At 53.7% G+C, this 17364-nt stretch overlaps 1 protein-coding gene across 4 annotated transcripts in view; it reads right to left on the reverse strand.

Moving 5' to 3' along the window:
• AP1B1 (adaptor related protein complex 1 subunit beta 1) overlaps positions 1-17364 on the reverse strand; it is a 31214-nt gene that overhangs the window by 6194 nt on the left and 7656 nt on the right. For 2 of the 4 annotated variants that reach the window (XM_074206269.1, XM_074206268.1), the window contains exons 2-14: positions 10561-10624; positions 9142-9247; positions 7300-7435; positions 6665-6910; positions 6172-6362; positions 5636-5857; positions 5154-5274; positions 4929-5024; positions 4086-4201; positions 3623-3788; positions 2305-2403; positions 1617-1876; positions 978-1179 (exon numbers count right to left, since the gene is read on the reverse strand). In XM_074206269.1, coding sequence (XP_074062370.1) covers positions 978-1179; positions 1617-1876; positions 2305-2403; positions 3623-3788; positions 4086-4201; positions 4929-5024; positions 5154-5274; positions 5636-5857; positions 6172-6362; positions 6665-6910; positions 7300-7435; positions 9142-9247; positions 10561-10597 — 1998 coding nt within the window. In that variant the 5' untranslated portion in view covers positions 10598-10624. Of the gene's footprint in view, positions 1-459; positions 481-977; positions 1180-1616; positions 1877-2304; positions 2404-3622; positions 3789-4085; positions 4202-4928; positions 5025-5153; positions 5275-5635; positions 5858-6171; positions 6363-6664; positions 6911-7299; positions 7436-9141; positions 9248-10560; positions 10625-10913; positions 11045-17364 lie in introns of all 4 variants that reach the window. The other 2 variants (XM_074206267.1, XM_074206266.1) reach the window with 2 other exon arrangements.

Here is a 17364-nt window from a genome sequence, read left to right on the forward strand (position 1 = left end):
GGAGGAAAGCACCCACTGCCCCCAGGAAGCCCCTGCACTGGGGAAGGCTCCGAGATACCTTCCTGGTTGGAGGGCATTGCCCAGTCGGCACACCAGACACACGACCACCCAAGGGACTTAGAATCAGCTCAGAAAAGAGGGCAGGAGGGAAGGAGTCAGAGTGAGTCCCCCCCCCGCCCCGGGGTGGGGGCTGCAGAGAGAGCCGCCAGTCAGAGCAGCCCTGGGAGAGACAGACAGGGGACTACTGAGGAGAAGGTCGTTCCAGGGACCACTACCCCAGAAGGAAGTGGAGGGGCCTGTGGAATCCCTGAGGCCACAGGCAGCAGCAAGGGCCCAGCATGCCCTGAGGAGGGAGGTCCCGGCAGGCAGCTAGAGGCCAGTCAAACAAAACAGTGGGGGGGCGGAGGGGAGAAGAGCTAATCTGGGGAGAATTGCAAGGGCAGAGAGCCTGCTCCATACCCCTTCAGCCTCGTCCCCCATCTCCAAGCAGAAGCGGCCGAGGTGGAGAGGACAGTCAGCCACATGCAGAGAGAGAAGCCACGACAGAGAGAAGAGATAGACGCCACAGACAGGGAAGAGAAAGAAAGGAGAGGAGGGAAAACATTAGTCGCCAGAGATTTCTACCCTGGACAAAAGCTCTGCCCTTGGCCTGGTACAACGCCAGCTGAGTGAATCTTCAGAGAAAGGCCTTCCCTTACTGGAACTCATCCAGTCTCTCCCCTATGCTGCAGTGGCTCCGAGTTGGCCACCTGGTTCTGGCCCAGGCCTCAGAGCTGCAGGGAGGTCTGGGCTACACCTGAAGGGGCTCCACACTGCCGTGCCCTTCTCCTCTAAGCCCTGCCTGTACCAGTCCTTGCCCACTCTCTAGACTGCTGAGCCCTGGTAACCCAGAGGGTCTAGGCCTGGTCTCCTTGTCTCAGGCCAGCTGGTCTGGAGATACTCAACCATGAAAAACGAGGGGAAGTCCCCTGACATACCAGGCTGTCCAGACCTCCCCCAAGCAGGTCTACGGCTCCCATCTGGACAGGGGCCGTGGTCAGCGGGGGCCCGCTGACGGGGGGGCCCAGGTCCAGGTTGAGCAGGTCCCCAAGGAGGTCACCCTGGGCAGGGATGACCGCTGGCTGCTCACTGGGGGTTGCGCCTGGTGGAGCGGCCTCAGGGCTCTCAGCACTCTCACTCCTGCCACGGGAGACACGGGAAAAGATGGGTGAGCTGGACAGGGTTGAAGACTGCCCTGTGCCCCATGGTCCTGGGGGAGGGAGGGGGCAGTGGAGTCTGGACTGGAGGGGGATAAAGTAATCTGGAGGTTGAGGGGCAATCTCTGGCACCCCTAACTAGAGGTCTCTGGGTGGCAAAAGCTCCTTCCTCCACCAGGGACATGCATTCAGCAGGTGCTCAGTCACTATTAAATTGAGCTGACCCAGCTGAGGTCACTCTGAAACAATGTCAAATGCCAAGACCCTGCAGAACGGGTGGCAACGATGCCCACTCCACTGGCAGGGGGAAGCCTTCCCCAGACTCATTCCCTGTTCCACCCCCCTTGGATGTCAGGGGTAGGTGACTCTCAGAGCTGAGGAGTCTTGGTTGGCTCCCTCGTGGCAGGGCTTGGTACTCACGAGCCGGTGCGTGGGGGCAGGCTCTTATGTACCACTCCCCGACTGCCCTCCACAAAGGCGCTGGGGGGCTTGTGGTAGACGGAAGCTAGCGTGCCAATGTAGCAGATGAGCTCGTCCAGGAGTGTAGGCTCAATGAGGTCAGTCTCCTCCGAGATCAGTGGCTTCTCGGCCAGGACCACCTCCTTGGCTGCCACAGGGTCCGTGGAAAGTAGGCGCCAATAGATGTAGCCACGATCCCGCAGATCGGGATTATCGGAGTCCTTCGTGGGAGGAGATGAGTGTGGTGGGGAGAGAAGAGGACAGATGAGGTGAGAGCAGGGTGGCAGCCTCCTGAACATAATGGCCATGCTCCCCCCCCACCCACCCCCCACATCCAAGCAGGGGATCTGGGATGATGATGGGCTCTGAGGCAGCAGAGTCACTGGGGGTCCTTGTCCCCCTCTCCTGCCCCCCCACGAGTCTCTCTTCCATCCATGTCTGCCTTGCGTGGCTTGGTGGATACCTGACAGCACTGCCAGGCCCCTGCAGCTATGCTGTAACCCCACTGCCAGGCTTTCTCATTTTCCCATGATCCCTCAGGGTTGACCCCATCCAATGTGCTGGTGGCAGAGTCACTGATGCCCAACTCCGGTGTCCACCTTTTCTCCCTGTCCCCTGTCGAGAGCTGGGCAGAGGCCTTGGGACGCACCTGGGTGGCCAGGCTGAGGACCTGCTGTACCAGCTCCTGGGTCTCGGTTGGCTTCTTCAGGAAGAGCTTCACAATGGCTGTTAGCAACTGGAGCTGGACCTGAGGGGGGGAGATGCATGAGAGCTATTGGGTATTGGCAGGAGGAGTAGCATAGGCAGAGGTGGCAGAGATGTTATCATCTACATCCCAGCACTAGAGCCAGGGAGAGCCAGCAAACAACCCAAGAGCCCACTTGGGGGAGTGGGGTTTGGAGAGTGTCTGGCCTCCATGCGGCCGATCCTGTCTGGGCAAGCTGGCAATGGGTGATCGCCATTGTGACCTTGGGCTCTTCTGCCTGCAACTCAGAGGTAGGGGCTATAAATGGGACCCTCATTCTGCAGTTGAAATGGAGCCTCAGGGAGACGAAATCACTAGAATGAGGCTGATCCCAGACTCATGCCCTGGCCAGGTGGACCCCAAAGTCCATGACATAGAAAGAGGAGCCGTGAGAGTGGGGGGGGGGGAAGAGGAAGAGGAAGAGGAGGCAGTCCATTGGTGGGTTGAGGGGAGGCGCATGGAGGGGATGGAGCTGGGGGGCCTCTGACCTCCCAGGACAACCATGACCCTGTTGCCAATCTTGGGGGTTTGTGAGAGGAGGAGTCCAGGGTCTGGCTCTGGACAACAGACAAGCTCCCTGAGAGCAGGCCCCTGGCCTCCACAGGGTCTGGCACAATAAAGCTGGTCAACTGATCTTGAGTTAGGGCTGCAACTGTGCCCATACCTGCACCCATACTGAACAAGGCAGAGGCAGCACAAAGCTCTTATCTACCATCAGTTTCCCCTTGGAATCACTCCCTGCCATGGGTAGGAGGGGGCCTGGCCTCCCATGGACTCGAGACAGAGGCTACCAAGGCTCCAGAACCAACCACCCAATTCTACTTGGGCATCTTAGGAAATGTCTTGGCAGCGTGAGCAGGGAGGCAGGGGAAGAGAAGTGGTCAGAGCCTCCCAATCACCTCCTCCCCAATTCTTTTTTTTTTTTTAAATTAAGGCAATGGGGTTAAGTGGGTTGCCCCAGGCCACACAGCAAGGCAATTATTAAGTGTCTAGAGGCTGGATTTGAACTTGGGTCCTCCTGACTTCAGGGCCAGTGCTTTATACACTGCGCCACCTAGTTGTCCCCCTCCTCCCCGATTCTTTCTGTAAGTGTATGTGCTGAGCTCTTCACTTCCAGGGGGTCTGCCTTGGGGGTGTGGGGGATGTGTTCTCCGTCAGGGGTGCACCCCCTTTCTCAGGACAGAGTATTGGGAGATTGGTAGATGATGCCATTAGCCCTCACCTGGGTGCTCTCATCATGGAAACCCTCCAGGAAGCTCTCAAGTAGCTCATCAGCATTATCGATGCGCTCGGCATACTCTCCCACAATCCAGATCATGGCTGCCCGTGCCTCTGGTTCATCCAGGGAGTCCAGGTTCTCACACAGGGTGGCGATCACACTCTCGTACCTGCAGTCAGAGGAGAGCAGGGTGACGAGGGCAGACGACAAAGGACTCCAGGACCTCCCACTCTGACACTGGTCTTGGCATTTGGGGAGGTTTGAAGTGAGTGCCAAGAAGGCAGACAGTAGGAGGTGCAGCCAACAGGGGCTAAACTGCGGCCCCCATGGCCATCTTAGCAGATGAGGTTGACTTGACCCAGGGCATCCTGGCACCTGACAGAGAGGGGCAGAGGACAAGGGGAGCAGAGTGGGGAAGGCGGGAGCTGGAGGGCCCAAGTGGCTCTGGGTCTCCGCCCTTACACACTTGTTGGGGTACTTGCGGAAGATGTCCTTGATCACCACGATGGCCTCCTGCACCACATAGTTGACCTTGGTCTGGATCAGGTCCAGTAGCGTGCTCACACAGCGCTCTGCAGATTGCTACAAGGACAGAGCAGGGGTCCGGGGTCAAGGGAGAATGGGCCCAAGGCAGCCCTGAGCACTTGGCTGGGCTCCCAGGGCCCACCACCTGCTTCTCCAAGCCCTCACACCCTTGGGAGAAGGCAGGCAGGGCTGTGGGGATCTTCTCCTCTAGGAACAGATAATGGGGGAAGAAGCGCAATGGCCCCCTGGGCACTGAAACAAAGGGAGAGCTAGGGAGGAGGGGCTACTGAGGGGCCCAAGGACAGAGTACTAACTCTGCAATCAGTCACAGCCCAGCTTTCCCCCTCGTACAAATCACCTCCTTTCTTGGCCTCAGTTTCCTCAACTGTAAAATGAGAACATTAAACTAGATGGCCAGACTCTTAATTCCCTTCCAGATGTGTATCAGGACAAGGAGGTCACGGAGTCAAGGCAGTGGCTGAGGCAAGCCCGGGGAGCAAAGTTTGTCCAGGCCAGGCAGCCTCTAACTGTAAGTCACCCGAGGGTCCCACTCATCTACACAGAGCATCCCACCTGAACCTACTGACCCTGAGTGCCCAAAGGAAAGTGAAGGGAGAGGAGCCATCTAGGGATGAATGCCCTCCATCCCCAGGTCCTGGAAGCCCTGCCCTGGGGAAGATCCTCCCACTCTGATCTCTCGGCAGGGTCCACGGCTTGGGCTCCCAAGGATCCCTATTTCCCAGAATAGTCGGCTCCTATCTGGGCTAGATCCAGGAAGGCTCACCTCCACCTTGATGGCGCAGCGGCCAATGGCCCGGACAGCTTTGCGTACAAAGTCCACGTCCACCTCTGTGGCGTACTCCTTCAGTTCTGCCAACACCTACCATGAGAACATGCAGTGAGACACAGCTGGGGGAGCAGGGATCCAGAGTCCCATGGGGGCTGTGGAAGGGCAGGGTTCCCTGGGAGTTGAGCTTGAGGCCACCCGAGAGGTGCCAGGCCCTCTGACCTGGGCAATGTTGGCTTGGGAGGCCAGGCGGATCATGATGTCCAGTTTTTCAAGCTTCACGTAGATGGGATCATTGTACTTGACGAAAAAGACCTTCATCTCATGTTTCAAGATCTCGGGCCTAGAAGGGGAGAAAAACTGCTCAGTCAAAGGCACCCTTAAGAAACCATCAAGAGAGCAAGCCCAGGGGATGGTCAGCCATTCCTGGGAGGTTCGGGTCCCTATGAGCACTCAGCTCAGTAGATTTTTGTCCTGAAGGTTGAGGAGATGAGTCCATGGCCAGAGGGCAACTGAGTTTGAGGCCTGAGGCTCAGGGGAGGGAGGAAGAAGGAAGAGATGTCTGTAGAGTGGGCTTCCCAAGAGGACTTAGGGCAGCACCAAGGCTGACTGCCTGGTCCCAACCACACCCATGGTAGGAAGGGACATGAAAGGGCTCTGCGATGACCCTCCCACTGCCCACACGGTCCCCTGGGGGGCCTCACCTCTTCTGCACAATGAGGTTGATGTTCCGCAGGGCCACATACTGCAACTCGGGCTCAGCCGACAGCAGGGTGACCAGTGGGGGCGCCAGCTTCTTGAGGAGCGTGCCGTAGTAGTCCAAGTCCTTTGATAGCATCTCCATGAACTTCATCAGCACTTTCACCGCTGACAGTACCACGGCGGAATTGGCGTGAGAGAGCCGGGGAGTCACACGCTCGCAGATGCTAGAGAGAAAGGGCATTTCCCATTCCACAACAGACTGAAGACAGGGCAACAGAGGATAGGGCTGGTATCCACCGCCCAGCATGCCAGGCAAGGGAGCTGGGGTGGCCCCCAGAGCTGACCTGAGTCACTCTTCCCCTAGAGCCTGGGCCCTCAGAAACTGGTAGTGGAGGAGGCAGAGGAAGGAAGAAAGCCAGGGGACCAAACAGCCAAGAGAAGGCTGACCTGAAGGTTCCAGGTCTGAAGTCCTTAGATTTGGGAATGGGAACTGACCAGACCCAAGAGGCCCAAGACCCCCAGCCCCTCTCCCGCTCACCTCTGTGCTTCCCTATCATCTTTGGGCATGTAGTTAGCCAGGCAGTCCAAGATGAAGATCTGTCCCCACTCGGTGCACTCATTCAAAGCAGTCAGCAGTTTGTTGATTGACTGTGGGTTCAGGTCCAAGAGGTTGCTGCTCGGGTGAGACTCGGCTATCTCGGAGAGGGCAGCCACAGCATTGGCCACCACCTGCAAGAGAGGGACCCAAAGGTCAGGGGCCCCACTTGACACCCACCCAGACACAAACACACAGGCTGGGTAGCTCTGGGCCAGTGATCTTACACACCAGGCTCAGGCACTCCCTCTCTCCCACCTACTGGAAGGAAGTCTGAGACAACAGGAGTCCAGGCCTGGACACAAGCACTGGACCAAATGACACCTGTGGAGATTCTGACAAACCTCAAAGGGACCATGGTGGGGAGCACAGCAGCCTAGGCCGTTATCCGGGAGGTGCCTGGCCTGCTAGAGCAGAGTAGTGGGTGCTGGCTCACCATGGGGTTGGAGTCGGAGATGAGGTCCTTGAGGGTGTCCAGGAAGCCCTGGTCCTCCACCAGCTGGGCATTAATGTCATGGAGCTTGGCCACACATACAGCAGCCGTCTTGCGCACGTAAGGGTCCTCATCCTTCAGGCACTTGCGGAGGGGCTCACACAGATACTCTGTAATCTTATCCACTCGAATGCAGCCCATAGTCCGTACGGCCAGGGCCCGGATCAGAGGGTTGGGATCCTCGCAGTCCTGAGGGGTTCAACACAGGATCTTGTCTCAGAATTCCCTCCAGAGACTAAGGGTCAGAGTCCAAGCTGACACCATGAAGCCCACTAGCCTCAGATTTGCTGCCAAGAGGAAGCAAGGTCGGGCTTAAAAGTAACCTTCCCAAGCTGCTCCAAAGTGATCCGAGCTGCTCCTTGGACCCACAGTGTGGAATCATGAAATAAAAAAAGCATTCATGAAGGTGCAGGGGAGAGAAACAGAGACAGACAGAGAGAGAGAGAGAGAGAGAGAGAGAGAGAGAGAGAGACAGACAGACAGACAGACAGACAGAGAGAAACAGAGATGGAGAAGGAGCTCCTTAAGAATCCTATTGAGATGCGCTGGGATCCTCTGCTGAGGCCAGGGCCCCTCACCTTCACAAAGGTGTTGACGGCCATGATGGCCATGTCCGGCTGGCTCTTGGCATAATTCATCAGGTACAGGTAGACTAGCTTCTTCAACTCAAGGTTGTCGGTCTGCATACAGTTCACCACATCAGGGAAGAGGGCGCTGGGGAAGCAAAGCAAACCAATGAGCTCCAGGTCTGACTTCTGGGAAGAAGGTAAAGGAGACGGCCTCAGTAACAGACTGCTGAGACTTAGGTGAGGAGTGGCAAGAGCATGAGAGTCCACATGAGAGAGATTGTGGGAGAAGAGAGACAGTCAGAGATAGGTCCACTGGGAGGGATAGGAGGGAGAGACTCAGATGTCCTTGGCCTCCCTGACTTCTAAGCAGCCTGGGGGTCCACAGGTCCTGCTAAGGTGGCTGGATGGAGCCTAAGAAAATACATGGAATCGTGTGGACACCCTGCTGGTTTCCCAAGGGGAAGGGTGCTCTCTCCATGATGTCCTCTGTAGTGGAAGCGGCAGCCTCTGGGCCATTCAGTGTTCTCCAGGGAGGGGGCAGCCTTAGCTGCACTTCTACTGCCCTCAGATTCTGATATCAAGTGCAGAGAAGGGAGGGCTGAGGCTTATGAGTCTGAAATGGATCTCGGAGGGCTGAGGCGGGCAGTGGGCAGGGAGTGGCAGACAGAGCATCCTGCATCAAGGGAGAATAAAGGGGGCTATAGGGGCAGCTAGGTGGTGCAGTGAATAGAGCACCGGCCTTGGAGTCAGGGGTACCTGGGTTCAAATCCGACCTCAGACACTTAATAATTACCTAGTCATGTGGCCTTGGGCAAGCCATTTAACCCCATTGCCTTGAAAAAAAAAATCTAAAAAAAGGGGTGGCTAGGTGGCGTAGTGGATAAAGCACTGACCCTGGAGTCAGGAGTACCTGGGTTCAAATCCAGTCTCAAACATCTATAAGCCACTTAACCCCGTTTGCCTTAGAAAAATCCTAGAAAAAAAAAAAGAAAAAAGGGGACTATGGCAGGAGGAAATGCTGAGGAGCCCGACGCCTGAGAAAAACAGGATCATTTGAAAGAGAATCACAAAGTCGTTTCCTCCACAACAAGGGCACATCGGCATTCCAATTTAAGGAAAGTGCTGCTGCTTCGGCAGCATCTGATTTGGAAGGCTGCCCAGTGGAGCCAGGCCAGGCCCCAGTGGAGCCGGGCTGATTCTCCTGGCCAACATGTGGGTGGAGGGCTGGGGACCGATCCCTGCTGCTCCTGATTGGTTATCAGGGTCTTTCTCGGGGGTGGGGGCGACAGGTTCTGTTGGCTCTAAGGACATGGCTATGTATGTGTGTGTGTGTGCATGGATGAGAACTGGCCTGTGTTCGTATATTGGGGACCATCTGTCATAGGCCAGCTACCAGAAGGAAGGGATCCTTAGCCAGGGGTTTGGAAACCTGTTTTCAAAGATATTTCAATAACCATATTTCAATAGAAGGGATTGCTTTTGTCAACATCTGTACTTGATTTTAATCCTTCAAAAACTATGAGTCTGGGAAGGGGTCCCAGGACACAAGAAAGGAGAAGAAGCCCTGCTCTATGAGCATCCTCGGCAGAAAATACAGCAGCTGCCCTCAAGGAGCTGACCATCTGGTTGGAAAGATGGGGTGGGTACAGGCACCCAGACAACAAAGATCAGATGGGAAGTAGATACACAACAAAGAACAGTGCTCAGGAAGGAGGGGAGGCCGAGAGCTCGGGGGGCTCACAGTCAGGAACAGCCTGGCATTCAGAGAAGGAGGAGAGGTGAGTGCGGGGATGCGCCCTGGGCTCAGGGCTCCTGGGAGGGACAGGACGGAGGTTTCAAGGGCTCTCCCACCTGACATCTTTGCCCACGGTCATGGACGCGATCACTTTTTTCACAGCCTCCTTTTTCTTTTCCTTCTTGTCGCTGTTGAGCTCTGCCTTCAGCTCAAAAATCTCCCCTGGAAAAGAGTGAGTCAGGGTGAAGCCAGGCCTGAAGGAAAAGAGGGCTGGGGCAGCTTGAGGAGAGCTGGAGGAACTTCCATAATCCTGGTGGAGGGGATTGGGGGGGGCACATCAGCTATGGGACTCCGTGGGACCAGTCTAGAGGGAAGGGCCCATGGGCAGGGAGGGCTCAGAAGGCTGAGTGTCTGCTGGGGTCATTATGGGCCACAGAAGTCCAAGCAGGCAACTGGTCTGATGGCCATTGAGCAATTTCTGCAGCTGGGCCTTTTCTAGAATATCGCCTTAAAATGCCTTGTCAGGGTTTCACTTCCTGGGTACATCTGGCTATTTTGTGCTGAATATGGGAATCTCTGCTCCAAACCCCAAAGGAATGGGGAAGAGGACTTTCTAGGGCTGACCAGTGGTAGGGACAGGACTCCCAGCTTCTCCTTTGAACACATCCACAATGTGGCTGTAGGGGAATCAGGGAGGCTGTACCTCAGTTTCCCATTCAAATCTTGAAAACTGAGCTCCTAAAGAGGGGTACTGTGATGGTGAAAGACAGCAAGGGAGCAACCACAGGCAACCCCCTTCTCCCCTACTCCCCCCCCCAAGTTCCTGACTGGATGGCTTGGGAGATAGTGGGCAGCCAGAACAAAAGGAAATGCACAAAGGACCTCAGGGTCAGGCTGACCCTGGGGAAATGGGAGGTCACTTGATAGAAACACAACAACTGGGGTTAACACAAATCCAAGGGCACACATAGCTCAGCAGGAAGGCTCCTCCAGGAAGAATGAGCCGGGCTGGCCCTTCCAGGGAGAGTCTGACTTGGCCAGTGAGGCCCCACTGAGTTTTGAGGAATGCAGCAAAGGTGGGTCACCTCTAGCCGCAGAGCAGCTGATGGGTTGAAATGAGGAGCTTTCAAATTGTCACATGACCCAAAAGGAGGCTTTGAGGCCCAGCCACCAGGTACTCTGACTGTGCTTGGCACATCTAACTGGGCAGGAGGCAGGAAGGACCAGCAGACGGATACCTCTGAGGTCAACTTCTCTGGCTGACTCTTTTTCCAGGTGACCAAATATCTAAGCCAGGTTTCATAAGGAGATCACACCTCTGACTCTCCAAAAGGAACAGTTGGTTCCCTCCATCGTTTCCATTAGTTCTGTGTCTTGGATTCATGAGATATGACCACCCCAAGCTGGCCGATGTCTCCAGCTGTTGGCATGCTCCTCTTCAGTGAGTGGACTCCCTCCCCCCATAACACACAGAAGAGTAAGTGGTCAAGCCACCTGGGGAAGGCCGGGCCCAGGGTCCCATTCCAGAGTGGTACCTTTCTTGGTGGTGGTGAAATACTTGGAGTCAGTCATTTTGGTCCCTTGATTGGTGGCAGAGCTCTGCAAGGACAAGAACAAGAAAAATTTTATCTCTGCCATCAGAAAGAAGACCTATAAGGTGCCTGGGGAGAAACTGTCCCTTCCTGCTGAAAGTAGTACAGAGGCCTGGGCCTAGCCAGCAGACTCAGAGACTCTCCACTGCCCTTCCTCAGTTGTCTCTCAGACCAGGCCTGATATTAGGAGCTCAAGTTGGGAATGATGTCAGGGTCTTGCTCTCTGTCTGGAGTAGCTGAGAGGCAGGAGGGTGGAAAGGCACTGACTTGGGTCAAGGCTGACCCCAAACACTTACTAGCTACATGATCCTGGACGAATCCCTGACCCTTTCTGAGCTTCAATGTCCTCATCTGTACAATGGACGGGGGAGCTGGAGTCAATGGTCTCTAAAGGTCCTTCCAGTGCTAAGTCTATGAGCCTATGATCCTAATTGGACAGATGAAAATCGAGTTAGCATCAAAATCTGGCTAAATGGGAGGAAGCTTTTTGTTAGTGGGGATGAACTCAGCCTCCCTGAGCCCTCATCCACTGTTTCGTCAGGGGAGAGAGGAGCAGAGGCTCAGCCTCCAGCCACAAGAACCACAGCCTCCTTCTTCATACAATTACTTCCTGATGGAGAGTTTAGGGTTTGAGGAGGATGGAGAGACAGCACGACACCACCCTTAAGAAGGGGAGCCTTCTCTTACCCTCTGTTAGAAGGGAAGATTGCCTTTAGATTGACAGTAGGAAGCCAACGGGTTCTGAGACCTTTTTTCCAAGTTGGATGATATCCATATTGTGGACACCTCAGTTGCTATAACTCATTGTTGCTTAGAAAAGGGGGAAAAAACTGCTGCCTGATTCCATGATTTAAAGAAGACAAAAATGACTTTCATTTTATTTTACAAAACTAAAAAGGGATGTGGCATTTCCCAAGTGGAAGTAAAGAGAACCACAGCACAGGAAAAAAGGCACCAGAAGAGACCATGGCTTCTGGGCTCCAAATGTCAACTGGTCCAATGGGCACTTTAGAACAATTGTTCCCATGACAATTGTTGTGGGGTTCTCTTTACCGGCCCCCACAGCTTGGCAGGGCTTGGGGAGGCCATCTGATCTTTGCTTTACGTGGATAAATTCCTTCCCTTTCAGTCCGCTCAGATTTCCAGTGAGAATTCCAGTGGAATCAGGCCCACAAATCAGCTTCTCTTTGTCCCGCCTCCCCCACATCGCCCATGCCTCACCCCCTGCACCCTGGTTTTTCCTTCTTCAGATTAACCCTCTCAGTTCCTCACTGATCAAGTCATCCAGTTTGATGTTTGCTTGGATATATTAAACAATTTCTCAAAATTCAGGCAACATAGCCATTTGAGGCCACTAGGGGCACCACAGTGTAAAAAGCCCTGGGCCTGGACTCAGGGAGACTTCTATGCCTGAGGTCAATTCTGGCCTCAGACACTTACAATCTGTGTGATCCTGGGCAAGTCCATTTACTCTACAAGCCTCAGTTTCCTCATCTGTAAAATGAGCTGAAGAAGGAAATGGCAAAACCACTGCAGTATCTGACAAGAGAACCCCACATGGGGGTCACAGACTCAGACAACTCAAAGGATGACGATCACCACCACCACTCATTGCCCCAATAGTGTCCCCTCTGATGTCATGCTAATCTTCCTTCAGTTCTAATTAGATTCTTAAGAAGGGTCCAATAGGAAAGGATGCAAGAGAAGCTTATTGTGTCACTGAAATAGCTGATGGTCACTTGACCACTAACAAAATTTAACAATCATGGTCCCAATGAAGCTTAAAAAGCCTCCTGTACTTTCCTAACTTTGTGGTGTTCACCCCCTCCTGCACGCCAAGGATGGCCTCCCATTCCCTCCCAGTCTTTCAAATGCCATGGCTGACCAAATGCCATCTCTTCTAGGTGGACCTAAAGGATGAGGGTCTGGTCCTAGGATTTCATTAGAACAGGGACCCCCTCCCTTCCCCCCATGAGGAAATTCCCTTTACTATGCAGGTCATGGCCGTGCCATCATCTTAAGAGTGGCCAAAAGCAGAGATGTTAAATCCACTAGCCTACAAAGTGAAGTCAATCAAGATAAAAATGGAATTGGAAAATGTGCTGAACAAAACAAATTTTAAAGCAGGTAATAATTTGTGGTTTTTGTGTCCACTCCCTCTAGGCTAGGGCAACGGGAGGTTCAGGAATCTAAGGGTCCTAGAGCCAGGAGGTATTAGAGTTGGGCCCTAACTCAGATTTCCCTGGCTTTGAGTTCAGCTCTCCCTCCATTAGGTCCCTCTACTAGATTATTGTGGTTCAGTCAAGTCTGACTCTTCAGGACCCCTTGTGGAATTTTCATTTTTAAAATTTTATTTATTTAAGGCAATGGGGTTAAGTGGCTTGCCCAAAGTCACACAGCTAGGCAATTATAAAGTGTCTGAGTCTGAATTTGAACTCAGGTCCTCCTGACTCCAGAGCTAATGCTCTATCCACTGTGCTCCTTGTGGGATTTTCTTGGCAAAGATACTGGAGCAGTTTGCCATGTCCTTCCCCAGCTCATTTGCAGATAAGGAAAAGGCAAACAGAGTTAAGTGACTCGCCTGGATCACCCAAATTGTAAGTATCTGAGGCCAGATTTGAACTTGGCTCCTTCACATCAGGTCAGGGACTCCATCCACTGTGCCACTGGAATGGAGAGGCCCTAAAGTCAGCAACTCTATGTCCGGTCATGTGTCTATCTTCCTCAGACCGGTGCAGCCACTTCATCAATGTTACCTTCATTTGGCTGAGATGAGAGCATTATGGGTAAAACCCTAGGGGTGAAAAGCTCTTCTTTCCTGTGAGGACAAGCATCTAAGGATGCTGCAGCGGAGGCGGGATGGGGGCGAGGACAGGAAGGAGCAAGCTTGGCTATTAGGGCAACTATAGGTAATGAAAGGCTGTTTCTAGAGGGGATATACCTGGTGGTAAACAGGTTCAGATGGACACACAGAGAAAATAAAACTAACTCTCCCAAGGTCAATTTGCCCTGCTGAAGCTTGAAGAAAACACAACCTCCATCTAGATGGGTCTAAGCTGTGGTTACCATAGGAACAGTGGAGTGGGAGACCTCTGAGGCGGCCTGAGCCAACGCCCTCATTTTATGGAGGAGGAAACCAAGGTCCAGGAAGGTAAAATGGCCAGCCCAAAGTTCCCAGGTGACAAACACAGAGCTGAGGTGCCTCACATCTGGGCCTTGCTGTGATGTAGCAAAAGCACCTGGGAAGCAGACTTCTCCAGGTCAGGGAGGAGTCAACTGAACCTCCACATTCCCATTTGAGCTCCCCGCCCCCAGTTTTAGAATAACCTGCTTCATTCGGGGTTGAAAGTTGGTTGGGGGAGCCAACCTCTCTTAAAACCATCCAGAAGACTTATTCAATGCACATGGCTGGGTAGAACCATAGAACCTTAGTAAGAAAAGAGTGCCACCTTCTGCCCTTGATTCCTCAACTGCCAGTAGTGTCTCCCCTGCCTCCATTAACTTGTACTTGGAGAGAATCAAGCCCCGAGATGGGGGAAGCCACGGGAAGTGGCTCAGACGCACCACCCTATGGTTATCAGGAGCAGGGTAGGCTAGTGGCTCTTGGCTCAAGGAAGGCCAAGGTGCGACATAAGGGTGGAATGGTGGGTTTCCTGGAGCTCCTGAGCTCCCTCCCAATAGAAGCCCCTTTCATTTCCTAACACTGAAATCTGCTGAGAGTCAGAAAGAGCCTGGTCCTCGGCAACACCCCTCCTCCTCTTCCTCTTCCTCCTCCTCCCAGCTGTTAGCATCCCAGGCCACCTTCTTCCTATTCCATCCTTCACTGCAGCAGAGATCCCGGGGGGAAGAGGTCGCCCTGGTCTTATTCCTTTGAAGTCAGTTTGTAGAGAGAAAGTGAGACCCTTTCTGAAACCTGTCACACTGCAGGGAGGGAGTCGAGGCAGAACCATCCCTGAAGTTTGTCTACCTGGTGAGAATTGGGAATCTTTTATGTGCTTCCTGCAAGAGATCACGCCCTGGATAGAGCCCAGGCTTGGTGCCCTCGGCTGCTTTGAGCCTCCCCAGTTTCCTCATCGTGACAAAACTTGCTAGGATCAAAGGAGAGAAGTTGGGGAAGCGTGAGCTGCTCCGACTGCTGGGATCATTTCTGTAGGCTTCAGCATCTGGCCCAGCCTCCTCATACCAGAGGAAAAGACTTTCCCTTTTCCTCCCCAGGGAAGAGGAAACCTGGAAAGTTAATGTCTGAGGAAAGCTAGTGATGCCAAAGGAAGCTCAGCTGTTTCCCTGGCATGACCAGAGTCTGGAAGATTTCTCTGCCACCTTACAGAGCTCAGAAGAATCGTGGCCCTTTTGTGAAGGTGTCCCTTCCCCCTCCAGGAAGGTGTGTGATGGTGCGTGGCTGCCTTGGGCCCAGGACAGAGGATGCCCCGGGGCTGGGGTTCTGCCTATCAGGGCTGGGTGCCCGTGTGGACATGTCTGCCCAAGTCTGATCAGGTTAACTGATGCTGAAGGGACAGGATGGCTATAAGGTCATGACAGTTTTCCGAATATCTCCTGCTCACATTCTCAATTACTTTTGCCAAGGTGAAGTTCTACCTGAGTCTTGGTAAATGGGAACCGGATTGCCTCAAGAGAAAGGTGCCTGTAAACTGTGACAACAGGAGGAAAACCTTGCCCCTGCTGCTGCCCCTTCCAGTGGGGTCCTAAGCCCAAAGTCTCCCGGTCTCTGAGGCCAAATACCTGGACAAGCCATTGTTGGACTGAAAGGAAAACCTTGCCCCTGCCCCCTTTTCTCTTGTAGAAATAGCAGCCCCTTCCCCAGCTGGGCAGGAAAACCAGGCAAGGAATGATTTCCACTAGGGATGTCCTAGGTGTTTGTTTAGAAGTCTTCAGGAGAGGCAGGGGCGGTCTGCAGGGGACAAAGGCAGCACAGTGTGGGGGAAGCAGGAAGACACGGGGGCCAGAAGGGGGCCACAAGGTTTTTGCCTCTTAACTTAAGAACTGGAGGAGGGGGACGGAGGCTCCTGGGAAACTGGAACAGAAACTCTTTTCTCTCACTTTTCCCCACTTTCCTCTCCGCTCCAAAGCCCCACAAATAGCAAGTTTGATGAGCAAGTGAATGTTGTAATTTCTAATGTTCCCTAAAAGTAGCTGTAGCTAAAGAGGGAGCCTGGCCCCGGGTCTGAATCCCCGCTCTCTTATTTACTGTCTGTGTGACTTTGGGCAAATTGCTTAAAGCTCAGCTAAATCTAAACTCTAAATTGGTCATCAAAAGGGCATTGCATGTGCCAGGAACAAGCCAAAAAGAAAGCCTGGCAGGCCCTGTCCTTCTCTAGGACATTCCCATTTCCAGCTTTAGGCGAGGGCTTAGCGTCTGGGAGGGGGCCTTCTACCTAGTCTCTAGTATGGAGCATTTGTGTCACCAAGCCTCTGGAGAAGCCAGTAGAGGGAAAGGCCTGCAAGGCCCTGCCCGCCAGCTGCCAATGGCAAAGCGCTTAATAAGCACTCACTGTGCCTGGGCAGGCCCACCACCCTTGGGGCTCCCTGGTGATCAGGGGCTGGGTAGTGACTGCCGCTGCCTCGTAAAAGGTACTGGCATGCTGTGGTCTCCACCATCAGATTGGCAGGTCCTGGGGGGCAGAACCTGTTTTAAATCGTGCGCGCATGCAGACGCAGACGCAGACGCAGACGCAGACACACACACCCACACACACACACAGCAAGGCTACCCTCTGAGTCTCTGAGAGGGATGCCGAGAGGGTCTCAGAAGGTCCCACTTCTGACCCTGAATGCACCTAAAGCTCTCGGCTGGGGGCAGGAGGGGCTGTTGGGGGGGGGGGTCACTGACTCAGGGATGCTATCAATGAAAACTCAGTCAGAGGATAAAATTCTGTCAGGCACCTATTCCTACATAAGCACCCAAGGGGTGCTGGGACCTGGTTTCCAGACACCAGGGTGAGGGGAGGTCAGGCAGGGGGATGTGGGGCCCTTCAGCCTTAGGAGTGGCTCATAATCAGCCTTGTTTGAGAGGTGTTCTGACATGGAGGACAAGATCATGGAGTGAAATCGAGAGTCCTGGTTTGGGTTCAACCTCCCTGACCCTGCATGTAACTCATGGGCAAGTTATAACCCGAAACTCAATTTTCTCATCTATTAAATGGGGGTAATCATTCTAGCATTACCGATTCCATCCTAGCAAGTGAGATCATGTACCTGAATGCTCTGAACCCCTAAAATGTTATGCTAAAATTTTTAATTTGGGGAAATTTATGCCAAGGTTTGCTCTTGGAAAAAAGGCAAGTCCTCCTCTCTGAGGAAGTAATCTAAACCTCTTTGGAATGAACCCCCCCCATTCTCACTCCAGACTTCTGGCTGGCACACTGCCGCTTCCTACATGTTGGCAATGCCCATCTTGGACATGTAAACCCCAACATGCCCTTCCACTGCCCTGGCAAGCAGCTGGAAAAGGCCACTCTCTAGTCAAGATGTGAGAGTCAGTCAGGGGAGATTTTAGGCCCTTGCCCATGTGCTGTCTCCCCAAACAAGGATCTTTTCTTTAATCTTGTTACTGGTTATTTCAGCAGCCTCATTCCCAAACACACTGGCAACTCTCTCAAGGAAAGTCAGTGGAAGGCAGTGGCGATGGCCTTGGCCTCCGTAGTGAACCCCCAGACTGACAAGGCAGTCAGGTGACCAGGCTGCTGATGCTGCAACTCTCCCTCTTATCAAGCTAGGGACTCCCTGTGC

Source organism: Macrotis lagotis, chromosome X, assembly GCF_037893015.1.
Source record: "Macrotis lagotis isolate mMagLag1 chromosome X, bilby.v1.9.chrom.fasta, whole genome shotgun sequence".
NCBI lineage: Eukaryota > Metazoa > Chordata > Mammalia > Peramelemorphia > Peramelidae > Macrotis > Macrotis lagotis.